Here is a 27,937-nt window from a genome sequence, read left to right as displayed (position 1 = left end):
ACCCGAACCATCACCAGTCTGATACACAGCTTCAAGATTGAATCTCTAGACCAGTGCCATATTCCCCAGCCCAGTGGTGCGAGAGAATAGGATGTCCTTCCCATAGCTCGCTAACATATCCGTGTCACCTATACCAAGCGACAAGAGATACTGCGCATTGCGAAGTAAAGTCATCCACAAGACACTACGTCCCGCATGCCAAACAGACGCCTTGACCGCTTGCGGATGACCCAGAGCGCCGCCCGTCGCACGCACGAAATCCCAGACAGGCCATAGCGGATGTCGCTCACGCTGAGTTTGCAGCTGCGCATTGACTCGATCCAGCCATTCCGCGTCAGACAATGAGACCAACGGCCGGACCAGGCCAGTGGCTTGGCTGATAGCACGCCAGAATTCGTGCGCCAGAAGTCCATCTTCGATGGTAGTCAGAGCTAGCGTGGCACGATCGGTCGGAGGATGGAGTGTCTCGGCGATGACAACGGTCGCCACCCAGTCCACAGGCGCTAGGTAGACCCAGCCATTCATTGCTGCCTCTGAGCCATTGAAACCGCCAACCGCCACAGCTGCTGCAACTGTGCGCCAGAGGACGTCATCTGCGTTCGGGGCGCCATCTACTGAGGGCCCGATCATGAGGCCAGGACGGACGATAGCGATGCGGCTATCGCGACCTTGGGAGTACCGGTGGAGCAGGAGCTCGGAGACTGCTTTTGTCTGCGCGTAGCCGCCGTCTTCGTCTGAGGCGTCGGCCTCGGATGCGGCCAAGGTTTCAACATCGGATAGGACTGCCTCGCCCGGTCGAAGTGTAGAGACGTAGGTGAATTGAATGGGCTGTCCCGGCGCCTGAGCTATCGCGGTCAATAGCTCAAAGGTACTCTGCACATTGGCTGGCTGCAGCGAGGAGTAGGGATACACCCAGTGCACTATGGCGCCGTTGTGAATGATGGAGTCAAAGTCGCCGTGGCTTAGATGCGCCCACTGCGCATCCGAAAGGCCTAACTGCGGCTGGGCGAGGTCACCACGCCAGACCTTGATGATTCGGCGGTACTCATCGCGCCACCATTGTCCACGACGAGCAGAACTTACCAGCCGAGCAAGGGCCTCACCTGCGCTTGGGGCCCGCACAAGTACGGTCACCGATTCCACGTCAGCTGTTGTCACCAACTGCTGTAGGATACGTGAGCCTAAGAACCCTGTCGCTCCGGTGAGGAATACACGTCGGCCAGGTGTAGGTTTCTGACGGCAAGCCATGGTATTTTGGTTCTCGCTGCGTGGCAACTGGTCAATACGGGCGCTTAGCCGCTGATAGTCCTTCCGCCAGTCTGGCACAGCCACAGCGTCTCCTGAATCTGGTATTGTACCCCCAGCTTCGATCATAGCGGCAATTTGGCGGACAGTGAGTGCAGCTTGGAAGAGTACAGTCACAGGGATCCGCACACCGTACTTCCGGGAGATCTGACTAGCGAATGCAATCATGCGGATAGAGTCTACCCCAAGTTGTGTTGGTCGGACATTGCGGCCGCGAATTGAACGTTCGAGAGGACCCAGGGAATGTTGAACACACATGTCTTCTAGCCATTGGCTGAGCTCAATAGCCACGGTCTCCCCTGCGTCCAATATCGGGCAATCTTGCTCACTCACACCAATGCTCCCAAGTCGATGCAGCTCTTTGCTACTCAGAGAAGCAGCTGCACCGAGCACAGCAGAGCGATCGAACTTGCCCGAGGTCGTTAATGGGAAGAATGCCAGCTGTAAAAACAAAGTAGGTACCATGATGGAGGGTCCTTGAGCATGTAAATTTGCTTGAACAACACGAGCGACCTGCTGAACCTCTGGGTCAGGCACACAGAAAATATTGTCAGAGGTCGGTGTGGATTGATCTCGCTGTGGAGCGACGAAGGCAACTAGCATGGGATTGCTGTTTGGTTCTTGGGGGCGGACCACCGACGCTAATAGAGTAGCCGGAGCTGGCCAGGCCTGCTGCAGTCTCTGTTCAACGGCATTGAGGTCCAGCCGCTGTCCACGGAGCTTCGTCTCAGGCCCGCGTCGACCGAGGAAAGTCACTGTGCCATCATCGTTGTAGCGGCCCAAGTCTCCAGTGCGGTACAAGCGCGTGGATGACTCGGCAGATGTGTCCCATGGGGCGGAGTCCAGGAAGACAGGGTTGCTGCGCTCGGGATCATCGAGATAGCAGCGACCCACGATGGGACCCTTGATGACTATCTCCCCAACGCTGCCTATAGGCATCAGACGCCGGGGGTTTTACCCAGTCAATGAGCACGAAACGACACCCCATACCTGCTCCTATATTGCGGACGTCGGGCGCCTCGGCATTGATGGGCTGGGCAGACGCTCCCGTGCAGCATTCAGTTGGTCCGTAGCCGCACAGTAGCTGCACGCGTTGTGCCCACCAAGACGCCTGAGATGGCTGGAGGGACTCACCAACGGCCACCAACGTGCGCAAGCTAGGTAAAGAGACACCTTCCAGCAGGCGTAACAGCGATGGGGTGAGTACCAACCAGGTAGCACGGAATTGTTTCGCGGCTGCCACAATCTCATGACGACTGTCATGGTCAGTAGGTATGCAAACACATGCGCCTGCTGTCAACGTAGTCAGGATCTCGACGGCGAAGGAATCAAAGGCATATGATGACAGGTGGAGGACGCGGGATTCAGCCGAAATGGCCAACTTCTCCTGTTGTGCAATAGCAGCTGCGGCAAACTGGCGTTGCTCGATGACAACGGCTTTGGGGTTACCAGTGGAGCCGGAGGTGAAGACGATGTATGCGATCTCACTCTTATGGTTGGACCGACAAAGAGATGAACGACTACCTGTGGCTGGAGCTGACAATAAACGTCCATTCTCCATGAGAATAACTTTGGGCCCCAGTCCTTGTGCAAATTTAGGAGTGGAGGCATCAGTCAAGACCGCCACGGCTTTGACACGAGTACACATGTGCTCTCGCTTCGACAAGGGCTGTTCAGGGTCTAACATGACAAATGGCCGCCCCGCCTGCAGAGCCGCGAGCATGGCAACAGGAACCCATCGAGAGCGCCCAAAGCAAAGGGCCAACGTGCCTGTGACTGGGAGCTGCACTGCGAGTGCCCCGGCGTGGCGCTCGAGCTCAGCATAAGTCAAGGTACCATCCCAGGCATCCACAGCGATGGTATCAGGTGCCTGGGCAGCACGGTACTGTATGAGGGCTGCCACGTCAGCGTCCACGGATTGTGGAGCCCCGATTTGCCAAGATTGAAGCTCCATTACATCTGATGGAGACAGAAGGTCAACTTCTCCAAGAAGCTTGTCGGGATCATCATACCCGCGAAGAAGCAAGTGGCGTAACTGCTCCGTCAGCCTAACTGCCTGCCTCCGTGAGACCAACGCCTCATCGACCAGGAGCTCCACCGTCCATTTGGCCCTCGCAGGTGTCACGATGAGAGCCAGCGCCCAACCTGGGACCCCTTGTGCCGTGCCTGGGTGACTCATTATTGTCCCAAAGGTAGGAGAGATAGTGTTCTCAGGATCAGCCTGCACAACCAGGAGACTGCGCAGCTTGCCCGCCACGGCAGCCTCGGGACCTAAGCGCGCAATATGCTGCAAGCCTGTGTGCTGAAAGGGCTGCAAAGCTTCCATTTCTTCTTCTATCTGCGACCACGCATTGCGGATAGATTGTCTATTGTCAACCACGATGCGGACCGGGACTGTCGCGATTGTAGGTCCAGCAGTCATGGCCACTCCTGAAAGTTGTCTCTCACGTCCACTGCGAACGGATCCGAATACAACATCTGAAGAATTACTGTACGCCCCAAGAAGCTGGGCCCATGCAAGTTGAATCTGTGCAGAGGGACTCGCCTCAGCAGTGGATGGAGGACCAGTAATCTCGAGTTTGACAGTGGTTGTGGTGCGTGGGGTATAGTCAAGAGACGGGTACTCAGGGTATGTGATAGGCGGGACATCAGCTAGCTTCTGGCGCCAGAAGCTCTCAACCTCAGTTCGGTCGACGGAATTATGGAGATGATGAACGAAGCTGGAGAACGGCGCGAGCTTGTCGGCTTGCGAAAAGCCCTGTACCATATGCTCTAGCCGTCGAAGAAGTAAACTCCATGTCCAGCCATCGTAGATAGCATGATGCAGCGCTATAGTCAGCCAAGAGGGCCCTGCACCGTCAATTACACTCATGCTCAGAAGGGGTTGTCCGAACGTCATCTCGGAGCTCGCATCTCGGCCGAGGAAGGCCTCCATCGATGCATCTGCGGTCCACAGCAAGTGTTGGGTAGGACGCACCACAACCTGGAAAAGTTGCCCCGTGTCATTTTGTACCAGTCGCGTCCGTAGGATAGGCACCTCCTCCACCAGCCTGTCCCAGCTGTTGCGAAGGGCATCCAATGACTCGGGAGATGGGGGTGAAAAGACAAAACGGTCAACATACGCGCCATCTGCACGTCCGGTAGTGATAGCTATCAGCGCTTCTTGCAGTGGGGTACAGGGATAGATATCCTCAATCTCTCCCGGTTGAAGGTGACATTGCTTCGCCGCAAAGTCGAGCAGCACATCCCGGCCAGACGAAGGCAATAGTGAAAATGGCGCTGGTCCGTCTGAATTATTCTGTGACGTCGGGCGCAGTCCATCAATGAGTTCGCTGACTGTCCAATTTGCTCTGAGCAGGTCTGTCCGCGGCACTGTCTTTCCATGCTCGGCCAGCAATCTCATCAGCCGTATGGCGGATACCGAGTCTCCTCCCAGTTGGCGAAATGGCGTATGACGATCAACCAGAGAAGCATCAATACCAAGGACGGAGGCAATGAGGGCTACTAACTGGCTCTCCTCGTTTGTTTGTGGTGGAGAGGGCTTTGAGGCTGTCGGTGATGTCCCGCGAGTGGATTGAGCGGGGTTACTTGTGGTTGGTGGGGCTAATGTGGAGCGCCCCTGTAGCCACGCAACAATCGCCGCAGGAGACTGCTGGGCCATAGAGCCTCGAAGGCGTTTCTTGTCGACTTTTCCCGTTGGCCCCAACGGAAGAGCTGTCAAAGGAACCACAAAACTGGGCACCATAAATCTGGGGAGAGCGTCATTGAGATGAGACTGTAGATCCGTAGCGGCTCGACGGCACTCTGCGACGTCCTGAATGGGGCCTATTCCGTTTGCCTTCAGCTCAGCTCCATGGGCTGTCTCCACAAAGGCAATGACTACCGGATCACAGCGTCCAAGCCGACCAGGCAGAGGGATGGCCTCGACTGCAACAGCCTTTTGTTCCTGGTACTTGCGGATGGTGGCCTCGATTGAATCAAGATCGACACGCTGGCCCTGCACCTTGACCATGGTATCGCGACGGGCCACATACCGCACTGATCCATCGGGGTTATACTGCACTAGATCACCTGTGCGGAAGAAACGTCCATACACAGGGAAGGGGAATGACGCGCGCCATGCTGGAGGTGCAATCATTGCCTGACTCGTGCGCTCCGGATCATTGAGGTACCCCTGGGCCACGATCTCGCCTTCGATAAGAACTTCACCCACTGTGCCAAGCGCGGCCAGTCGATCTGGGTCGTCCGGGCGCGAGATCCACAGACGACAACCAGCACCACGACCGAACGTGCCAGGAATCCAGTGGTCAGGGTGAATGGCGCAGCCTCCAGCACCGGCCGTCTCTGCGGGGCCCCACAGGTCGAACAAGCGGGCATGGGGGTGCCATTGCTGAACGAGATCAGCGGGAACATTCTCGCCGCCTAGCACGATAGTCTTGAGTGGTAGTTCCCCAGGCTCGTAGGTACGCAACAAACTGGGGGTGAAAAAAGCCCAGCTCGCTTTGTGCTGGCGGATGAATGACGGTAACGACTCGAGACGCTGTTTCTCTGATGGGACACATAGACAGCCCCCATGTGCCAGCGCGTACCAAGTCTCGATGACACTCATATCGAAGGCATAGGAGGAAAATTGTAGAATGCGAGTCTGTGGAATGGCGCCGACCGCGCGGCCGTGGTATGTCGTCGAAGTTGCGATGGCCTGGTGGGTGAGCAGAACGCCTTTAGGGGTGCCAGTGCTACCAGATGTGAATATCACCGCTGCAAGGTCCTCGGGATGTACTTCAACGGCGTGCAGGCTGTCAGTTCCCGTAGAAGCCATCTCAGAAATGGCGTCAGGCATGATCAGTACGGGAGCCGACTGGTGATGGAGTCGAGAAGCTTGAGAGTGCGACGTAAGTATGCAAGGCGCTGCCGTTTGTTCAAGGATCTTGGATACGTAGGCATCGGGATGGCTGGTGCAGACAGTCACGGCGGCAGCACCGGCATGGTAGACTCCTAGCACACCAACGACCATCCACTTGGACTTCTCGAGGAGCAGAGGGACCATAGATCCCTTGGTGACGCCATTCTGGTGCAGGAGGCGGGCAACCTGACGGGAGAGTTTGTCTAATTCTGCATAGCTGAAGTCACCATCCCAGGCGGATACAGCTGGAGCTGATGGCGTTTCCTGTGCTTGAGCGGCCACCCTCCGGTGCAGGCAATCAGCAATCAAGGGGAATGAGGGGGTATTCCAGGATATAATGGCTTGCCGGTCGAGGTCAGTGATGGTATCGAGATGAGAAATGGCTTTGTTTGTCCTTTCACCTGGACTTTGCATCAAAATTTGTCGTGAGAGGTCCGAAAGCTGATGAAGCAAGCGCCGCGCAGCTTGAGGGTCTACATAAGCTGTCGAGTACTGTAGCCGAAAGACTATCTGGGCGCCTAGACGCTGAAATATCCCAAGTCGAAGAACCTCGCCCTCAGCCAAGTCATCAATGTCGTCGATTGAATCTTTATGTCCAGACAAAATATCAGATGAAAAGTCACACAGGACACGCATCGACACCCAAGTGTCTGGCAGAATTGGTGGGTTATGGTCATCGAAAGCCCCTTTGCTTATTATTCTTTGCATGTGAGAGACATTTTGTAGTGAGTCTGCAATGAGACTATCTGGGCCGACGTTCATCTGCAACGGGTAGTCTTTCGAGACTGAGGCATGGACTCCAGTCGGCCGTGCCCAAAGGTCGATGCTGGTGGATCCTTGATATTCTGCGAGCAGAATAGCCCAACTGAGAATGAATATATGAGAAACAGTTTCATCTTGAATATCCGGAAATGTGATTGAGAGATCCTCTGTGGGCGTGGTTTTCTTGGACGTCGCGGATGTTGCAGCGGAACTGCAGGGACGGTGGAATGGATTGGGGGCTCCAATACGGAGCCACGAAGATGAGAATTGCTCCAGTATCTTCCCCATTGTACAAGGAAGGATGCAAGCGTAGCGACAGTACAAAGGCGCACACAATAGTCAAGAGGTACCCTTCAGATAAATAACACTCCGAGGCATGAATAGCATTGTGGGTCCATATGCATGGTGCATTCCAACACTAACACTATCGATGGTGCGATGTGCAGAAGCCAATCGGGAGTCCCTTGCAGGAGGCTAACCATCCATCTGCATTCTCACTGCATATTTGTCATATGCTTGGAATAGAAATGCGGGAGATTGTGGCAAGCTGAACCTGCAGTTTCGCCCTTACTGATCGGCGCTGCAGCACGAATTGACAACATGGCAGAGGACTTCCAATAACACCCCTCACGTTGAGCTGCTAGTGAGCTTATATCTTGTTTCTGCAAGCATCGAGTCTCAAGCCTTGGGACTCCGTGGGAACTTGACTCTCTGCCGTTGTCAACCCATTCGGAAAATGCAGTGGTCCTACGCGCTATACACGGTTGTCATTGCTTTTATACTGCGAAAGACGGTGTTTGACACCTCGGTGGCATGTCGCTGTGGCCCAGGTGACCCCTGCTGGCCGTCACAGGAGCAGTGGTGGGAATTGAACACAACCGTCGGAGGGCATCTCCAACCGCTGCGACCGGTTGGCCATTCTTGTGTTGGACCGGACGCCTCGTCCGAGGCATGTGAGAAAATCCAAGCCAACTTCCACGATACAGCATGGCGTGTCTTGAATCCTGGTAGGTACGAAACATGGTAGTCGATTAGGCCAAGGGCTGACCAGCAACAGCAACGATGCAGGTAGTGGACTGGGAGCATTCGAGGTCAAAACAGCAAAGCTGTCCAGTGCCGGTTGAAGGTATCAATCCCAGTGGCTCTTGTGATCAGGGGCGTGTAGCTCTCTATTCGGTGACCGTGAGTTCGGTGGATCAGGTTCAGTCGGTTGTGCGATTCGCCACGGACCATCGGCTGCGGCTGTCTATCCGCAACACTGGCCATGATTTGGCCGGTCGTTCCACTGCCTCGGAGTCCTTGCAGATCCATACTGCAGGGCTCAAGGGCATTCAGCACGTTGCTGATTTCCATCCCACAGGTCCTGATGGCTCAGATATGGAGTCACAAGGGCCTGCTGTTACTGTGGGCGCGGGAGTCCTCACAGGAGAGCTCTACGCAGCAGGAGCCGCATCGGGCTATACTGTTGTGGGAGGCAGCTGCAGTACTGTCGGTGTGGCAGGTGGCTGGATGCAAGGCGGAGGATATGGAATTCTTAGTCCTCTGTACGGGCTTGGTGTAGACAACGTACTGCAATTCAGTATGGTCACTGCAACAGTAAGTGGCCCTCGTCTTTTCTCGAATCTCACATGTTGAGACAGAAGCGACAAAGCATTGACGTCTTTTCAGGGAGAACTGGTGATCGCAAACCCATATCAAAACCAGGACCTCTTCTGGGCCGTCCGCGGTGGAGGTGGCGGGTCATTTGGTGTTGTTACCAGTGTGACCTTCCGAACTCACCCGGATCCTCCGGTCACCACTGCGCGTCTGATAGTACAAAGCGAATCTGGGCCAGACGCAGGCTTCTGGAACGCAGTTCAGGAGGTATTATCCATGGTGCCATATTGGGCGGACCGGGGTATTGCGTCCCTGGGCTTTGCACTTCCAATTGGACCTGGATCTGGCTCCATGCTGTCGATCGAGTTGTATGGAGTCAATCAGACAACTGAAACTCTCCTAACAGATCTCCCACAGCGTCTACGCAACGCTGGGAGCTCAGTTCACGATGAAGTGGAACAGGTTCCGCGCCTCTCAAGTTACCTGAACGTCACTCGCGGGCTCGAAATGGCTGGAGTAAGCATCCTGCTCACCTCACGCTTGGTATCAAAGGGCTTGCTGGGATCCGTGGAAGGGTCGCATCGAATTGTGGACACTCTGTCGCGGCTGACCTTCGGTCCTGGTGATATGATTAGCCTCGAGGGCATGATGAGTCCAAAAGCACACAAAACGGACACACCACTACATCCATCATGGAAGTCTGCGGTGATGTCCCTCACTGTTGCTAGGGGCATGTCGCGTGATCCTGACTGGAGTCGCTATCAAGCTGTTGAGACTGAATTACAACAAGTCGTCGGTCCAGCTCTTGAGGCGTTGGAGGATGGGAATATGGGCAGCTACGGCGGGGTTCCCTTCGCCTCCGAGTCCAATACTGCGCAGCTGTTCTGGGGCTCTAATTACCCCCGTCTGCTGAGTATCAAACGCCAATGGGATCCTTCTGATCTCTTCCTTACTCGACTGGGGGTGGCCAGCAAGGACTGGGACGAGGCTGGAAAGTGTCCGATCAGATCATGGCATCGGGTTATTCTATCGCAGGCGATTGAAAAGGTTTGGACTTTGGTTAAATGATATTTGTGTGCTGTCAACGGATAGATGCATATTTGTGTACGGCAGTCTGCCCATAACTAGATCATGCCCCGCCAGTGCTAGTCTAGTCCCGTGATTAGAGTCCTTTTTCTGCCGCAAATGACACACTCACCCCATCTAACTCCGCACTTGGCGCGTATACGCGTAAGCAAAGCGCGTTCTAGTTTCCTGAGGAAGTTACCAGGATCAGCTCCCAGGCTCGACTGCATTATGAGACAGGTAATTTACCTAGTTATTTTATTGTGCGAAATGCCGACATTAGCGAGGCTGCGAGGGACTAGCGTCGGCTCAGGGAGGGGTAAATTGAATTCCCCTACCCTAAATGGCCATCTTTCTTCTTTACCTATATCTCTCTAACCAGTTATTCAGCATCATCAACATCATTAATATGCCTATTCGATACTCCTTAATGACCCAATCTAGTGACGTCTCAACCTCCCCGGCGCGCGCTACGCAATTCCACCCATGTCGATACCCACCGTCTCGTGCAATGTCAGAGGCACCCTCTTCCGGGCTCTCTGGTTATACAAATCACCGTCGGCAGGATTCTATCCATGGATCCGCCTATTAGGCGATGCAGTCGTATACACCCAATCATTGTCGACGGCAACTTGTTACCGCAGGCCAAGGGAAGGCTCATACAATATCACAACACCGCCGGAGAACAAGGGATCGGCTTACCCAGCCACCTCCACGGCAGCATCTGGTTGTGTCTCCTTTGGATCCAGTCCAAAGGTAAGAAGCTACAAGTGGTCACCAAAGTGAGGCATCCTCTCCGGCTTCGTATGATCCTTGGGTTCGAAGATTGCGATCTACATGATTTACTTCTGCAATCGAAAGTAAGTCTTTCGATCTAATGCACAGGATAATGATATCCTTGTTCTCGCCACTGATGCGAAGGGAAAGACCCCAACCTTACTCTGAGAGTTTAGACTACAGTCATGATGTCGAGGAACTCTGTAACGAGCTTCTTTTGGCAAGACAAGCAAGGACAGTCATATCTTGGTTATTCTTGAAAGAGAAAATTCGTTACACTGGTCCTCCATATCCTGACAGTAGTCCAAATTCTCAGAGAGTAAGGTTGGGGTCTTGCCAGTGGCGGGAAGAAGGATATAATTATTCTGTGCTTCGTATCGAAAGACTTTCTTTGGAGTCGCAGGAAGTACATCATGTAGATCGTGTCATCGGTCCCTCTATAGTCGTCAAACTTGAAATTTGTTTGACCCAACGACCCCCCATGACCTGCCCATCCACGAGACCACATCTTAGAACCCCTCCCCAGAATGCAAATCGCTCCCCGACTATCGCGGAGTAAACTTGTAGAGTAGGAGCAGATCGTCGGGGTGTGAAGCATAGTCACCTACTGTAGTTAACTGTCGGCACTCATCTCCAAGCAATAGCATCCTGGTCTTTGCATGGATTGGGTCATCGGATCTTCCACTTGGCTATGTGAGTGAGATTGCGTCGAATCGGATCCCAGCATTCTTATTAGAACTGATATATATCGCCCCGGCAAGGCATTTATGTAGCTAGTTTGACATGTAGGTATCAGGCGGGGTAGACGCGCACGCGCACATAGATTGCGGAGTGGCAAACCTCTCATTCTCACACGACGTAGTGTATTTCAAGATTCAAAGCCGATCATTCTCGGCAACGATGCCATGATCTGCGAATTCCAAATTGAATGCAGGGAACATATAGACGGGCTCATCTCCGTGCTCCGTGCTGGAGAATACAATTGACAAGTGGTCGTGATCGGAGCACTCGGAGCCGCACAACCCTGAAACGTGACGTTTCAACTATCTAACCCAGCCTGGTATAACTGACAAAATGCCGGGCTATGTCACTGCCGATCGGGCCCCTCTAGTATTCATCATTGTTCTCGACGTCGAGGTCACGTATCTCGGGCAGGACCCTCTTGCGGAAGGTGGATAGTCACCGGCAGTGGCTGCGGAACTCCACCGGATAACCAGATTTACCAGACGCATCCATAAGTTGTGCTGGATGATAGTACCTTTTCCTTTTCGGATTTATCGGGACTGTTACACATACTTGCCTCGTTTCGGCACGTGCTACAGTTGATATTGCGAGGAGGGTATGTCTGTGTATAGGCTCGTTACCAGTTCTCTCTCACCTGAAGTGTAAAGTGGAATCGTGGAGTCGCAGATTTGAGCGAACAAGCGCCGAATTAGGGTTTTAAGTGGGTAATGGAATAGATGTCGGTGTTTCAGAAGTACAATCTACACCAATCTGCAAAATCACCCCAAATGTTACCCGCTTGACGCGAACAAACGTCCTGTGTGCTGGACTCGCTTCCCGAAACCACTATTGTGCTTTAGGGGCATGCACCAGACCTAACTTGAGATAGTGGAAGGAAACAATATCATACGGCACGACAATGAGGACAAAATCAAATAAAGAGAAAAAGAAGCGTCAGTCCCCACCGGAGAAAAAATTACGCAGTAGATTAATGTTTCTTCAAAAACAAACGTGCCAATCAGAAGGACGATTCAGCGACAACATATGGCCCGTCGTATCAACGAATCGCATGATTTCCAGGTCTAATGGATTTTCGTCGCCACACTCAGAGCTTGAAGAACGAATAGGATGACAACAAGTATGCGCAATCTCTCTGAAGGATGAGACCAGGAAAAGATAAGGTCTGCAGGGGCCATGTGCCTTAATTTTACTGTCAGGGACAGAGCATTAACTTCAGCATTTCAAAAAGAACTGAAGCAAAAGGAAAAAGCGCCCAAGTACGGGATACCCCGGCTTAGCTTCTACAGATCATTATCCGTGCCACTTCCCCGATGCAGCCGCCGGCATAGAGTCGATAATCTTCAGGGGTGGGCATAAGAAAGACTTGGCTTTCGGCAGACGTACTTGTGGTTCTCCAAACATATTAATGTCGCCTAATATGTTTCCAATAAGTACTCGACACGGCACACAAGCTCATTTTCAAGCCTAATGGCTACGCTAAATTCTATCTATAATCTCTGTCATACGGAAACCGCACAATAGTTTTAGTACCCTCACCACTCCGTAAATTGAACAGGATGCGTGATGAAGGACCAATCCGGGCTCCGCCCTCACAAAACCAGAAACTTAAATTCTCGGGCCATTTTCGGGAAATCTCGAACTAGCGTATCTGGAAGAGAAAGTTTGAATGCATGTGCGAGGCGGACTGAGCACCGCTCCGGGTTCTTCAATGGGATTCTTTGAATTCAACTTAGATGGTTGAAACGATCAGGAACTAGTCACTAGTGTTCCAGACAATGGCAGAGTTAATGTTCGCACTTCCCAATCCATGGATCCATGGGCGTGACTCCCGGTGGACCACGGTCCCTGTTTCCGACCATCTACCTGCCGAGGATCCACCACCTCGGGTTCCTCGGGTATCAGAGGACAAGCCCTAAATTGCCTGTCCGAGGCTGTACCGGGCGCTTTCACTTGACGTTTGAATCCAGCTGTCCCTACAATGGGTACATGTGGCATGCGGTTGTAATTTTACGGAGTATTTGGGCCCGAGATCGACCAACGGGGTTCAACACAAGAGCCAATTAAGTTTAGCCGGTTAAACAGAGGTTGGACATTAGATCATATCATGGTTGCAAATACTATATGAATGAGGAAATCGGTTCTGAGAGCAATAACTTAAAACGGTCAGATGCTGTTTATATTATTTGCACGGGCAGGGTAGAAAGACACTAAGTGAATCACGCCGTTAACTAAAGCCCTGCTCCGTGCTTAGATCGGTGATCCCGGAGCGCACGGAGATTTGGAGATTGCGTGGAATTGCAGGAATACGCCTTGGCCTTTCCTCGCTAGCGCTGGTAGTCTGTAGATTGTATATTGATTGGATTGATATCAACAAATAGCAAAAACGTGTATTCTATCCTTCATATTTTTGGGTCGGTCTGTCGCGCAAAGCGCAAACGCACGGGCTCGATCGGAGGATGTCCGCCGTTGTGAGCGAACCTGCCGGAGATGCACAAAGGGAGTGGTGTGGTAGATAGTGCTCGAGCTCCAGGACTACGTAAGAGGTACTGGATTCAATGGTGAGTTTGGAGATCTAGGTATCAGCCAAGTCGCTTGGATGTCCGTTGCATTTATTGGTTGTTTTTTCTTTAGGTATCTCCTTTTTCCGCGTTGAGTTGGGGCTACCCCCTCCCCTTTCTCCCCTGGCCTAGGCATGGCGGAACGGTGGAAGATAGAACAACCACGTCGTGCATATGGTCCTTGAAGACCTAGACTGAATGAATCCAATTATCTAGCCTTATATATTGGGTCCGGACGTTGTTGGGAGCCAGTTAGAGAAGTCGCAGAAAGGATATCCGTTCCGTATGCATTAAGCATTGTAATAAGCATGTGATGATGATGATGACATCGTATGTTCAAAAAAGGTTATGCGGCAATTGTATTTTTCCTCCACTATCTTCTGAAGGGAGAGAGGCCCGCAGGACTCTGATAACAATCGACAACACATAGCTCCAGCTATTTCAAGCGAACCATAGGGCTGGGCACAATCTCGGGAATTGGGGGAATCAATACCCCAAACTCAGAATGTTCACTGATCTAAAACTCCATGGAACCCAAATATTGAAACAAAGAAACCCCAAAGAAGACAATTGACAGAATACAATGAAACCGGGTAACAAAGACGCTTTCCAAAAGCCAATAGAATCAAAACAAAGTAACCCAATACTCCAGAGTATCGGTAAATGCACAACTCCGATGCAAAGTTTAAATCGGCGCCGTCTACCCCCTTCACCTACTCCAGAGAGTCGGAATTGTGAATTTTCGATCATGGTCACATAAATGATTTGGAATGTTCTTCAGAGAACCGCGGTTTCCCTGAGGAGGGTCGGCTGTACCCGAATAGTTCCTGCGATGGAGTGGTTCCACGCCAAGAACCACGGGCAGGAGGAAGCGGGAGAAATTTTGGAGAAAGTTCTTATCCGATTTTCAGACGTGATTTTCTTTTTCCCTTTTTTTTCTCGTTCTCTTATCGAATACCCCGAGGGCCGACAGTGTCGAAGGAGAGAGAGAAAAGGTAGGGAGACAATCACCGAGGAGCCGCGCATAGTAAACATTTGCCCACCACCACGATGAAGCGGTCATGTGGACCATCACGGCAGGTGTTATTGTCCTTTGTTCCCTCCGTTTCGGTGCGGAGGAAGTGGGCAGCGGGATTGGAGCAGGTGGAGTATATGTAGAAGTTTTTGTAAAAGTTGCACATTGCGATCCCACCCGGGGGAAGTGGTGGTTGAGGCGGTTGTGAAGTTGGCCAGCTGTGATGGGAATGGAATATTGAATTATAGCCGAGAGAGGTAGAAATGGGACCGAGATTGTGTGACAGATTGAACTGCAATGGATGGGACGTGAGATTTCATGAAGATGTTGAACGTGTTGAGTAAACAGAAGTATAGATGGAGGCTCGAGAAAATAGAAGAGGATGTGATGACGCTTAAGAGTGAGGTGGTAACCAGATCAAATAGGATAGAAATAGGGAAAAAGATAAAACGCGGAAAATAAATTGAAAGCGCAATGGAGACACTCAGATGTTCCCAGGTGGGAAATTTTACTTTCATAATTCCACTTCGAAGGAGCTGGGTAAACATGCAGTATACAGACAGTACTGCACGGCATCTTTTTCCTCCCCACCATCTCTAACACGATTTCCCCTAAAAATCCTTGTCAAGAAAGCGGGTCTTGCATAAAGGACTTTAAACCGGGGGACCGTTGAGGCCGAGGGTATAAATTTTAAGTCTCTTTTCCCCTATTATTCTAGTTTCGATTTTTTCATATAATCCTTGTTAATTTGCGGAAAGCTTGCGAGGGGTCCATAACCCGGCATAAACACTTCGGGTACATAGATGGGAGATCGACACGGTTCCTCGCAGCCGTTGATGCTTCTTCAATTCACACGTGGCGCTAGTCGGGATCTTCATGCATGAGACAATTTACCATCGGCAGTCTCTTGAATCCCGTGTGAGGACATAAGCTCACTTTGCCAAACACAACATTGGCAATTGGCATTACTGGTTTCTTTTTGTCCAGTCAGGCTGGAGTATTTACTCGGTGGAAAGTCCGATGACAAGGATCGTGAGATGATGCACACAAGATTGGGTCGAGAACGAAACCGGAGAAAGTACGCGTTAGGCAGTCGGAGCGACCGATATCTAGACTCCAATCAAGCCGAGGGAATTTTCCCAGGAAAATCAATTTTCAGAGGAGAAGAGAGCTTCGCGTCTGGACCCTGTGCTACTGCGTACATCCTCAACGGTCAGCTTAGGTGGATAAGGTGATCTCCACCCAGCTCAGACATCGAACAGATGAAATTTGTGGCTGATCCTACATCATGAGCGGAACAGGCTATAAGTCTGAGTATCAGGCCATGAGAGCATGAAAGGAAGGCTTCGGAAAAGTTGATTTAAGTTATATAGACTTATTCTGGGTACGAAGCGGGCGAATCAGGGTCGCTCAAGGTAGTAGCGCCCGGTGGTGGCAGAAGACTAAGGCCCGGAGACAACTTTGGAAAATCTCCGATTGTGATTTAGCAGAAACGGCCTTTGTTTCACCGGTTGTGAGATCCGAGTTGTATACTATGTATGCTCGCGAAAATCGAAAGAAGTGAAAATTGCCGAAGTTCAGAGTCTCTTCGTACTTTGAGGCACTCCGGGATTGAATCCATACCACAAGTCATAGGAATTGAGCCCAGATGCTCTGGGCATATTTGCATTCTGTTCATCCTTGCATTCTGTTCCTTCCACGAAGCCGGCTCCCGGTCATCAGGCCATACACCTCGTACGCCTCGTACTCGTGCTCATCTGTTAATCATTCGAATACATACCTGTAACTATCAAATCGCCTGTATGGGAGTACCCCGAGCTTGTTGTACTGTCAGTGGCAAAAATACGTCTTTGCTGCATGGAAGGATTCTATAAATATGCCAAAACCGGGCAGCCCCTCATGCAGGATGGCGTAGTTGATGTGCTAGGTACTAATAGTTAAGGTGTTCCCAACTGGGTAGCTAGCCCGGCAAAGGATTCAGATGATCTGACTAAACTTAAAGGAACAGATCTACGTAACACAGCTCCATCAGGAGACCCTGGGTTGACACAACCCCAGTGGCAAAACAGGTGATGGTGCGACAATGCCCCAGTCGGAGCTCAAGTGGGGATAACCTTGAGGTCGTCGATCCACAGGGCAAATCCCAATCAATAGACAAGTTTCCAGTACAACTGCGTTTGTTATTTGCGGTACGTTATCGGGACTGCTGAGGCAACCAAGAAGATAAAAAGCTGAAGTGAAGGAATAGGTAGAAGGGGCGACTCTTAGAAGTTAGGTCTCTATTCGACGATATTGGTGTCGAGGTCAACCCAGTACAGTACTAAATCTGCGTTGTATGATCGTCCTGACGTCTACAGATCTTGGGACGGCATCCACCTAATTTCCGACGTTCCAAGGTTAATACCGGTTCGTCCAGATGTCGCCGTGTGGAGACCGGAAACATTTATCCATGGTAGATAAACCTTGGCATCACGCATGCACGGAGTAATGATTTCCGGTACATCCTTGCCGGCACCTAACTAGTCAGACTCTAAATTAGTTAGAACAGCTAGCTGTAGTTATGCGATTGTGCTTAAACGCCATATCACTCCTAATAGAGCCATAGCACCGGCTGCCCGGCATAGCGGCACTCTGTTTTATAGTTCGGCCTAGACCGAACTCGGATCCGAGTCCATGTCACATGAGATCTCTCCCTACGCTATTCCATTATAGGCTAGCGTTCCCGATTGACTTCTGACTGACTAAGCCCTCTGGGGAAATTCCAAAGTTAGAACAACCTTGGGAGAAAAACAAACCTTTATGAGCCTAGCAACAACGCTAACCCACAAAAGGCAACGGAAAAACAGTGCACCCTTTTACCCGATCCCGATCCCGTGACCTTCAAAGTGAAATGTGAGACAGTTCCCCTCGCATCCAAGGATTCACACAGCAGCGATAGCTTCGGCATTGCTATCAGAGGCTATCAATCAGGCGCAACAGTACAGCCGGTGTGCAAACAGAGCCACGCCTTTGTTGAGGACCACAATATCGTCATTTACCCTCCACTGTCAGTCCCACTCCGTTGTTGTGGAGACCACTCTTCCAGACCTTCGTGACTACCCACCTCCAACCGCAACTCAACTGTTTGTCGTCGCACTGCTCAACATTCCAACAAACAAACATCATGGGGTTCGGCCAGTTTGACGCAATATGCGCGAAAGCGCCGGTGCCTTTGTGCTCTTTGGTAGGGCCGGCATCGTCAATCTCCGGTTCCACGGGCATTATATCCAACTGCTATGCGCGGAACATCGAGGTTGCAAATACCATCATATTCGAGGGCGCTGCGTCCTTCATGCACATAATGGCACTCAGCATGACGGTGATCATGATCTTGCATGTTCGGTCCAAGTTTACCGCTGTTGGTTCGTCTGCCTTTTCCCGTTGACGATTGGCGCAAACTGGCTAACTTTGCTTTTCGCAACTGATAGGCCGCAAAGAGATCATTATTTTCTTCTATATCTACCTAGCTCTCACCCTCTTCTCTCTTCTCATTGATGCAGGCGTCGTCCCTCCCGGAAGCGACCCGTTCCCGTATTTCGTGGCTGTCCAGAATGGCTTGACATCTGCGCTATGTACCTGCCTCCTCGTCAATGGGTTCGTAGGCTTCCAACTGTACGAAGATGGCACAGCTCTCTCTGTTTGGCTGATTCGAGTTCCCTCCGCTTTGATGTTCGCTCTATCGTTTGTGATCTCGCTGGCGACTTTCAAGTCATGGGGCTCTATGGGACCACAGAACACGACGGGCTTGTTCGTGGTGTTATACCTATTGAACGCCATTTGCCTCGCTGTGTACTTGGTCATGCAGCTGCTCCTTGTTGCAAATACGCTGGATGACCGCTGGCCGCTGGGACATATCACCTTTGGGGTTTTGGTTTTTATCATCGGTCAGGTCCTCCTGTATCAGTTCAGCGACGTGATTTGCAATAATGTGCAGCACTACCTGGATGGTCTGTTCTTTGCTACCTTCTGTAATCTATTGGCGGTCATGATGGTCTACAAGGTAAGTTCAGCCTTCATGCCTGCGGAGTGGGACTTGCTGACTTTCATAAGTTCTGGGACTCGATTACCAAAGAAGATCTGGAATTTTCAGTTGGCGTCAAGCCAAATACATGGGAGGTTAAGGAGCTGCTGCCTGAGGAAGAACGTCGAACTACGGTCTATCCTGATAATAATTCGGAGTATGCGGGCAGTGTACACCACCACCGGTCTTCGGCATATGGTCACCACAACTACTGATTCTTCTGTTCTTTCTGTTTCTGCCTTCTCTGTTTCTAATTCAGCGCTGTATATGTGATTATTGACTTCATGATATCTTGCTTGTCTTTCTTTTGGTGAAAATTCAAATCATTTCAATCATTTCGAGCGGGTTAAGCATCGTTTGGGCATAGAGATACGTCACATCATTACATACTAGTTTTAAAGAGTTCCAATGACGAGGCGAGCATGGTGCATGTATGCTTTATCCATTCCCGCTTGTCCGGGGCTTCTGATATAGGTAGAGGACTGCACGTCAGCATTTACCCATGGCGATGTATACAGAAAAAGGTTCGTTCCGACCTCGCTCCGCAGGGGTTGCTGATGGTCCAATCATGGAATGCTCGACCCTTTTCCGAAACGAACGGGTATCCTCTCTCCGTATCCACGTTAACGTATGTATATGGTTGACTTGGCGTACCACTGCTCAAGCCAGCGCTAACATCGGTATGAATGGGTTGTGGTTCATCAACCTCGCCGGGGCTCGAGACCCAAGTTTAGAGACAGAATGCGCATGAGGCAACACAGATATATTGTCTTGGCTCAATAAACTACCATCATGCCATCCATCCTGCCCTGTCAGTTACCCAGGTGTAAGTCCATCCGAGAAAATCTCAAATATATTGGAGGCCGCGTCACGCCAATTCAATGTGTGAAAGCTCAGCACAATGATCGTCGATAGTGTGAAACATGTAGGATCAACAATACCGTATTCCCCCACAAAACGAGAGGCCCAAAAGTCGATATCGGACACAAGTCACACAACTGCTCCGAAGGACAGAGGGAAGCGATGAGATTGACGACACCAGGTTCTTGGCATTACGGGTTGGTCAACGCCCGTTGAGGGGTTCCTTGCTTGCGGGAAATAAATCTTGATATCACGGTACATCGTCGGGTTTCTGGGCATCCTATTCGCTGTGTTTTGGCGTGAGCCTGCGCCGCCGAAGTCTAAGTAGGTTCTCTGCCGATCACGGAGGCGCCACAAGGTAGGTAGAGTTCTTGTAGAAAGTTCTAGAGATAATCGAAATTAAGGGGGTAGGGAGAGACCAGGTCTGCGGTCTCAGTCAACGACAATAACGTCGTCACTATCCGTGGAGTCTCCGGTTCGACCTTCTGTGTTCTGGGTTGCATTCGATTGCTTGGTAGGATCTTCCTTGGCTAGTTCTGTGGAAGATTCATACCAACCCTTGTCTATCATTTTGACCAAGGCCACGCATGCTTCGTTGAGCATTGTGAAAAATGCAGGGTTCTGTTTTGACAAAAACATGGTGGTGTGCGCGTCGGTCTCGTCGGTAGCCCGGTCGTTAACAGCCCTGGTCCACAAAAGGCCTGGATTGCTAGAGTCCTGGCCATTTTCCACTTCCTCTGGCAACGTACAAAACGTCCTGTTCTTCGACCGGATGATTTTCTGACTAAACGATGTTTTGCTGGTCGATGTGTTTTGGACCAGACTCGTCGCACCTTTCCCAAGGCATGTGTAGAAATTCAAACACCCAATTCCACGTTCCTCCTTCACATTGGAGAGGTGTGCAATACGTTGGTGCAATTCCGGTGTGCGCGCGAGGCAACCGACAAACTCAAGATGCGATGATACCCATCCAAATCCCTCGGTGAGCTTCTGACGCTGCGTATACATGGCTGCACCGCCAGCGGCAACAGCGCCAGCCGCGCCGGCAAACATAGCATACTTACCCCACCGTTGCCAAGAAGGAGTTGCGGCAGCATCAGGTGTGGAAGGCAAGCTTTTGACCTCCGCTTGCGGAGGTGCAGGATTAGTCTCTTTCGATGCATTGCCCTTCCCGCCATAACCGAATAATCCTGCAACCTCGGATATGGTATTGTAGGCGGTTGTAGCATTGCGGTAGTGCCCTTCTGCACCGTATGACACCACTCCAGGCGCTATTCCCAAAAACGGGGTGTCAAATGCAAGCACCCCTTGGACGTGAGGGAACATAAAAGTTCCAGGCTCCACGATGGTTTCCGTAGCACCCGTGGACTGGGTCTGTATGTCTGAGGTTGGGTTTCGGGGGATGGGCTGCTCATCTGCCAGCAAGCGGAGTACATCCGCTCCAACTATTCCTCCCATTGAGTGACCAATCAAAACAACATGGACTGAGGGATCGACAGTTGGTGATGCAGTTTGGTTGGCGACTTCAAGATCGATCACAACATCTTGCAGCCTGCACAGAAATATTACACTTGATCAGCAGAGCTTCCATTAATACCAGATTGGACCTATGCTCACCAGTCCCGCACTCTCGCTACGCATTTCTTTAGGTCGCCTTTGGTCTCATACTTCGGATAAACAGCCGTGACGACCTCGATTGCAGGCAGTGCTCTGCTGGCGAGGACGCGCAAATGTTCGGGAAACGTGCCAAAGGTATCATCTCCACCCTAAAGTCAGACCTAGTCAGTCAGAGAACCCTTCTAGCTGAGCCGAAATTCCATGCGCCGGGTTTCGAATTTGTGGCGGGAATTCAGCTCTTCAGCGAAAATCACGATACCTTGAAGCCATGAATGAAGACAAGCAACAATGTCTTCCTCATTGTGTAAAGTCCAGACAGCGAGACGCTACTTCATGGATACCTGCAGGGAGCTTTTGTCCAAGCAGAGATGGGATAAAGCCGAAGGTCGTCTCTTAGTTAGCATGTCAGAAGCTGTTGATTTGTTTACGTCATAGGTCACATGATCTGGTCAGGTCTATCATCATCTATGCGATGTGTGAAATTGTACTGTTTACACAGTACAATCACTTCATTTGCAAGGGCAGGCTGGGTACTTTCCATAGACCTACCGTATGTACTACAGTACATACCTAGATAGAGGTTAAGGAACGTACTCCGAATTCTTAATCCTATATTTCGATTTCCACCTTTGCCAATGCTATAAAATATGTTGACATAGCTTCCTGCTACCTAATTATGCTTGCAACCCAACTGATAACTCCAATTTCTTCCTGGTGCCCTGCATAGGTATTGTCTCTTCCCCAACGCCGTAATATGACAATGTTTTCGAGTCTGTGACTGAGTCTTTGACTAGGCTCGGATTCGATTGTCTCGATAACAAATTCAGTGTGACACGGCACATTCAGTAGCATGACCAGGCCGCAGGCCCTCCATGCCACCGCTTGATTTATCAGCCGTATTGCCAGTTGACAAAGGTGCACAAGGCACACAAGGCTCAGTTGCGTCCGACGGGGTAATGGTTGTCCCGGGAGCAGTGCTTACAAGGCCTTTAGAAACTGCAAAACAAGAAGAGCGGTCGTGGTTGAGGTTCTCGCCATAGAATTCATCAAGAATTGGGTGAAGCATCACAGTCTGCTTGTGGATTGTGACAACTGAGTTGGATGGGACTGATACCCAATTGTCTGTAGGTTAAGTCAGCGCCTGGTGTATACACATCTGTGGGGGGAAATGCTCTCACGTCGTTCAAAGGTGATAGGCTCGCTGGCCACGAGGACAATATCGGCGCCCTTGTCATGTCGCTCCATCTTGAAGTGTCCTTTCGTTTCACCCTCCTTCCACTTAGTTCCAGAAGAGAAATATAAGCTGGCCGGCTCATCAGTCTTGCTGCTGATGTACCGAGTGCAGACGACTGTGTGGCCATCTGTCACTGCGAAGTTCAACAGGCTTCGGGTCTCAACATCCGTGACGTTGTACTTCTCGGGAATTTCCTTGACCAGCTCGTTGATTTTGGCAATTGTTTTCATCAGAACGCGTCGTAGAAGGGCCTGTCCGAACCCCTCAGGACCGGGGTCAGAGCTTGGATCTACTCCTTCTTTCTCTAGCAAGTCAAGGAACAGGGCAAATGCCCACTCACTGTCAGTGCCACCCTTCACGCCTAGGTACCACTTGTCGGAAAGCGAGCTTCCAAGCGTACGCTTGATGTAGCCCCACCCACCAATGCCGCCATTGTGCATCCACATCAGGGACTGGTGCTGGAATGGGTGACAATTGTTCTCAGCAAGAGCACCCTCGGTCGTTGCGCGCACATGCGCAAAAATCAAATCAGAGCATGTCTTTGCAGCGAGCCGCTCCAAGTTCTCGCAGTTCCACGCGGGCAGCGTGGAAGTAAATATGCAAGGTTCTGGTCCAAGCTTGGGGTCTGTGTAGAAACCTACGCCAAATCCATCACCATTGACTGGACGCCGATTGTCCTTGAGATTTCATGTTAGAGGGAAACAATATGTTGACTATGTGGGCCAGCTCTGATAGACCCAACGAGAAGGAACCGACGTACAAGTCTCAAACGTGAATCATAAGATTGAGTAAGGATTGAGTGACTTGGCTCGGTGATAAGCTTGCTGAGACGAATCTCATTTTGCCCTTTGTATATCTGATCGATGAGATGAGCTTGGACTGCTATATGGGAAGGGCCTGCCGCCTTACCAAGAATCGACACATATTGAATCTCGGTTGAAAGAACGGATGTTTCTTTCCACAATCGCATTCGAGTATACCAGATTTATTGACAGAGCTATAGCGCCGTAGTCTGGATCAAAGGAGGTATCAATATATTTGTTTTCGTGGGGTTTTGAGTCGGGGCGATTGAAGAGTCACCGACACTTGGTTGGGAATCGGTCAGACGCCCAAACGCCAACACAGAAGGCCTGGAGCCCAATGACAATCTGATTAAGACAGAAAGATCTCGCGTATTAGCAGAAACAATCAATGTTTCATCAGAATCAACAGAAAAGGTCAAGTCACCTCCCTTCCACAGCACGTCATATCACACGTGACTCAAGCTTGTACGGGAGGTGATGCGGCTACTTGCGCAAGTCACGGGGCCTTGATGTCAGTGATCCGACAAGCTTCAAGACCGTCACTTTTTATTCCATCCATATTGAATGCAATCACAACAATAATGAGTGGGAGGATCCTCTCCCATAGACTGGCCCCGCTCTTGCGGAACGGTCATCTAGCTCGTCATATTCACAATGCAGGCTCGAGGACCGGCGGCCTGCTACGCGCAGATGGTGGCGCTGCCCTCAGAGGACGCGCATGGCCAGTGGGCTCGAATTCTATTCACAATGTCCCTGCAGTTCGATCCATCTCGTTCGCACGAATGCTTCCGAAGCTAGCGCTCAAACTTGTCAGAGTCCCGGCTATGTTCGGCGGTGCGACAGTCGCCGGTCTGGCGTATTTCCAATATCAAGCAACTCGTATGTCTCTCGTGAGGTGCTCACTGCAAACAGGCGTTCGAGCTAATTATGGCATTACAGAGGCCGGTAACTATGCGATGGACGTCTTCAAGCAGGCCTCGGAGACCGCGGGCAACACGGCATCGACCCTATTCCAAGGACTGCAAGACATGGCGGATCAGACACAACGCGGGTGGAACAAGACAACCGAAGATATTGAAATGCCTGATTGGTTGCAGAAGGTACTTCGCCTGGACGAAGAGTCCAAGTCTAAAAAGGGTGATTCATCTGGTGGTGATGGAGGCAAAGAGCCGAAACAAAGCCGGGCAGGAACTGCTGCCGCTGCTACTACTGCGGCGTTCGGCTACGATCAGTCAAAGGAGGAGGACTCCCGTCCAGAGAGAGATGCTGCTGCGGATGATCAAATGATGCTTCTCACACGCAAAATGATCGAAATTCGAAATATCCTCCAGACCATCGGCCAGTCTAACACACTTACCCTTCCTTCAATCGTCGTGATCGGGTCCCAATCATCGGGCAAAAGTTCGGTTCTTGAGGCTATCGTCGGCCACGAGTTCTTGCCCAAGGGCTCCAATATGGTAACTCGGCGACCAATCGAGCTCACATTGGTCAACACCCCCAATGCTCAGGCCGAGTATGGCGAATTCCCTGCATTGGGTCTTGGAAAGATCACAGACTTCTCTCAAGTTCAGCGCACACTCACAGATCTGAACCTTGCTGTTCCTGAGAAAGACTGCGTCTCAGACGATCCCATTCAACTCACGATATACTCTCCCAACGTCCCCGATCTATCTTTGATCGACTTGCCAGGGTATATCCAGGTCGCGGGTCACGATCAGCCCCCAGAGCTCAAGCAAAAGATTGCTGATCTTTGCGATAAATACATTCAACCACCAAATGTTATCTTGGCGATCTCAGCCGCTGATGTTGACTTGGCAAACTCAACAGCCCTCCGAGCCAGTCGTCGAGTAGATCCTCGGGGCGAACGGACCATAGGTGTGATCACAAAGATGGACCTTGTCAGTCCGGAACGTGGTCATGATGTCCTTTCCGATAAGAAATACCCTCTTCGACTAGGATACGTGGGTGTTGTCAGCCGAATCCCTCAGACCACAGCTCTCTTCTCCAGGGGCTCTGGAAATGTTACCAGCGCTATCCTCAAGAATGAACAGGCCTACTTCTCTGCACATCCGGCTGAATTCGGTCCTCAGTCCGATGTCTCCGTTGGTGTTTCGACACTACGGAAGACGCTAATGCACGTCCTAGAGCAGACCATGGCATCTAGCCTGTCTGGTACCAAGGACGCGATTAGTCAAGAGCTTGAGGAGGCAACTTACGAGTTCAAAGTTCAATATAATGACAGACCTCTGAGTGCAGAGTCCCACTTGGCTGAGAGCCTTGATGCATTCAAGCACTCCTTCAAGGCGTTTGCTGAAAGCTTTGGTCGACCGCAGGTCCGGGAGATGCTCAAAGCAGAATTGGACCAGCGGGTCATGGACATATTAGCACAGCGTTACTGGAACAAGCCAATCGAGGACTTAGATCCTCCGATGCTGGAGTTGGATCCCCTCAAGGACCTCCCCAAAGCCGACCCCGAGTCGATGTATTGGCACCGGAAGCTTGATGCCTCCACCTCATCATTGACCAAGCTTGGAATTGGCCGCTTAGCAACAACTGTTGTCGCCAATGCTCTCCATAAACATGTGGACTCGCTTCTCGCCAACTCAACGTTCGCCTCCCACCCTGGTGCTCACAAACAGATCACCGATGCATGCACGGGTATTCTGAACGACAGGTTCTTCAGCACCAGCGATCAAGTCGAGAATTGCATCAAGCCCTACAAGTATGAGATTGAAGTTGAGGATTCCGAATGGGCCAAAGGCAGGGACAATGTCGGTAAAGTTCTCAAGGAAGAGCTTAAGGCCTGCGAGTCAGCCCTGAAGCATGTGGAAGATGCCGTTGGCAAGCGAAAACTGAAAGACGTCATTTCGTTCATTGATAGAGTGCGAAAGGGCGACCTGGTCTTAGAGGGTAACGGTGAAGGTGGTGCGGGCGGTTTCAGCGCTGCCTTGCTAGAGAAAGGTTAGTTTCTCTCCTCTCCTCTTCTATTCCTCAAAACTGACATGTGTAATTCTTAGGACGAGAGGGTCTTTTCCTTCGAGACCGAGCGGACATCATCAAGATGCGACTTCTCGCCGTCCGTTCCAAGCAATGCGCAACGCAAAAGAACAAGTACTACTGCCCAGAAGTCTTCCTGGATGTCGTCGCCGACAAGTTGACCTCCACGGCTGTCCTATTCCTCAACGTCGAGCTTTTATCTGAATTCTACTACAATTTCCCCCGCGAGCTGGATTCCAGGCTGGGACGTCACCTTTCCGACGCCGAGGTCGAGCGCTTTGCCCGCGAGGACCCCCGTATCCGCCGTCACCTGGACATCATCCGCAAGAAGGAGCTGTTGGAGATGGCTCTGCAGAAGATCGAGAGCATCCGACAGCTCGACGGCCACGCCCGTAAACCAGGCCGTGCAATCCCTGGAAAAGAGACCCGCAGCCGTTGGAACCTCTTCTAGGGATATGCACCAGGATGATTGTTCTGTTTGCAGTGGCTCCTGTTGTTCATGTTTCTCTTCCCTGTCTGGATTTTCGATACCTTCTCCGCTTGTGCTCTAATCCCCCACTTATCATGTTTAGCCATATTCTCTCATCCTCACTCGCTCTTGTTGAGATGTACATAATCTACCCTAGATCGTCCATGGTTCATCTGGGAGCTTTCGAGCGACCTGACGTGTGTTCTGACGCGCCGGGAAAAACAAACATACTGCCTTAGGCAAAGAATCGCGTACCAGATAACCCTAACACAAAACTCTAGTTTATAGCATTGACTTCTCTCGAAAGCTGTGGGTGGTCAGAACCTTTGAATGCCATAGATAAAGCTCTTTCTGTTGAAGAGTCGAAGAAAATACCTAAGTGTGCATTTTGTGTGTTACCTCGTGGTATCTCAGGCCTTCATCATATGCTTGAGTCATTTCTCTCAATTAAGAGGCTGAACAATCATGGAGAAATTGGAAATCAAGATATGCAGTTATTAAAGCGGAATCGAGTGGTCTAAAGCCAATCTGTAATAGAAAATGAAATAAATTCTGAATCGATTGAGCTACTCAAAGTTTGTTATGTAGGCACAGATCTCCTAAGAGTAGAGGCAAAAGAAGGAAGATAAGGAGGAGGGGATATTTATACCTTTGGCTGAAGTTGAATCAGGTGATGAGTCCTTCCTGAACGAGGAGGAGCGTGTGTTGTGCCTTCCTTGTTTGGAAACGAGTTCTTCTTGGAGGAGAAGGAGCGTGGATGGTTCCTTCCCTTGTCAATGCGGACCACAAATACGTGTACAGAACATGGGGATCACCAGTATTGATTAGGTAGGCAGATAGCAGGCCCAGTAAGAGCTTGACTTGGTGGACTTGTTGAATTGTTGAATCTATGGATGTGATAACTAACTAGAGCAATCATAGTGCGAAAGCTGATCTTTGGCGTAATAAATCAGATCCATTTCACTATGCAAGAACCTACTCAAGACCTAAAAGAGAACTGCACATTGTAAGACTACGTATATCCTCTTCGAATAGACTACGAAGTCAATCGGCTAGTCGATACATATAGGTGGACACTAGGTACAGTCAAAGTCAAGCACACGATCCAGACCTGACAATTGAAGCCGCATTACGGAAGAATATGTAGCATGCAGCATGAACTTCAAGAACG

At 50.9% G+C, this 27,937-nt stretch overlaps 7 protein-coding genes across 7 annotated transcripts; 4 read left to right on the top strand and 3 right to left on the bottom strand.

Moving 5' to 3' along the window:
• Positions 1-45: 45 nt before the first annotated feature.
• Positions 46-7,258, bottom strand: N7515_006720 (uncharacterized protein; the record flags this gene model as incomplete). The annotated part of the gene is made up of 2 exons (XM_056667464.1): positions 46-2,234; positions 2,296-7,258. 2 exons carry the CDS (start codon positions 7,256-7,258, stop codon positions 46-48), a joined length of 7,152 nt encoding a protein of 2,383 aa, XP_056521060.1.
• A 448-nt stretch (positions 7,259-7,706) lies between these two features.
• On the top strand, positions 7,707-9,634 carry N7515_006719 (FAD-binding oxidoreductase; the record flags this gene model as incomplete). Its single annotated transcript, XM_056667463.1, has 3 exons — positions 7,707-7,977; positions 8,028-8,566; positions 8,639-9,634. The coding sequence occupies 3 exons, from the start codon at positions 7,707-7,709 to the stop codon at positions 9,632-9,634; spliced, it is 1,806 nt and encodes a 601-aa protein (XP_056521059.1).
• Positions 9,635-10,117: 483 nt separating this feature from the next.
• On the top strand, positions 10,118-10,576 carry N7515_006718 (uncharacterized protein; the record flags this gene model as incomplete). Its single annotated transcript, XM_056667462.1, has 2 exons — positions 10,118-10,387; positions 10,517-10,576. The coding sequence occupies 2 exons, from the start codon at positions 10,118-10,120 to the stop codon at positions 10,574-10,576; spliced, it is 330 nt and encodes a 109-aa protein (XP_056521058.1).
• Positions 10,577-17,888: 7,312 nt separating this feature from the next.
• On the top strand, positions 17,889-19,000 carry N7515_006717 (chitin synthase export chaperone; the record flags this gene model as incomplete). Its single annotated transcript, XM_056667461.1, has 3 exons — positions 17,889-18,126; positions 18,193-18,764; positions 18,815-19,000. The coding sequence occupies 3 exons, from the start codon at positions 17,889-17,891 to the stop codon at positions 18,998-19,000; spliced, it is 996 nt and encodes a 331-aa protein (XP_056521057.1).
• Positions 19,001-20,078: 1,078 nt separating this feature from the next.
• On the bottom strand, positions 20,079-21,564 carry N7515_006716 (esterase/lipase family protein; the record flags this gene model as incomplete). The annotated part of the gene is made up of 3 exons (XM_056667460.1): positions 20,079-21,198; positions 21,264-21,412; positions 21,523-21,564. The coding sequence occupies 3 exons, from the start codon at positions 21,562-21,564 to the stop codon at positions 20,079-20,081; spliced, it is 1,311 nt and encodes a 436-aa protein (XP_056521056.1).
• Positions 21,565-22,086: 522 nt separating this feature from the next.
• Positions 22,087-23,421, bottom strand: N7515_006715 (glutamine amidotransferase subunit DUG3; the record flags this gene model as incomplete). The annotated part of the gene is made up of 4 exons (XM_056667459.1): positions 22,087-22,385; positions 22,442-23,174; positions 23,258-23,353; positions 23,407-23,421. 4 exons carry the CDS (start codon positions 23,419-23,421, stop codon positions 22,087-22,089), a joined length of 1,143 nt encoding a protein of 380 aa, XP_056521055.1.
• A 460-nt stretch (positions 23,422-23,881) lies between these two features.
• On the top strand, positions 23,882-26,748 carry N7515_006714 (dynamin-related GTPase MGM1; the record flags this gene model as incomplete). The annotated part of the gene is made up of 3 exons (XM_056667458.1): positions 23,882-24,179; positions 24,240-26,261; positions 26,318-26,748. The coding sequence occupies 3 exons, from the start codon at positions 23,882-23,884 to the stop codon at positions 26,746-26,748; spliced, it is 2,751 nt and encodes a 916-aa protein (XP_056521054.1).
• Between the last annotated feature and the right edge of the window lie 1,189 nt (positions 26,749-27,937).

The sequence above is a fragment of the Penicillium bovifimosum genome, assembly GCF_028826915.1.
Source record: "Penicillium bovifimosum strain IBT 22155 chromosome Unknown utg000005l_segment0_segment0, whole genome shotgun sequence".
In the NCBI taxonomy this organism is placed as follows: domain Eukaryota; kingdom Fungi; phylum Ascomycota; class Eurotiomycetes; order Eurotiales; family Aspergillaceae; genus Penicillium; species Penicillium bovifimosum.
The sequence above is the reverse complement of the archived record's forward strand: the minus strand, read 5'-3'. Positions and strand labels throughout refer to the sequence as shown.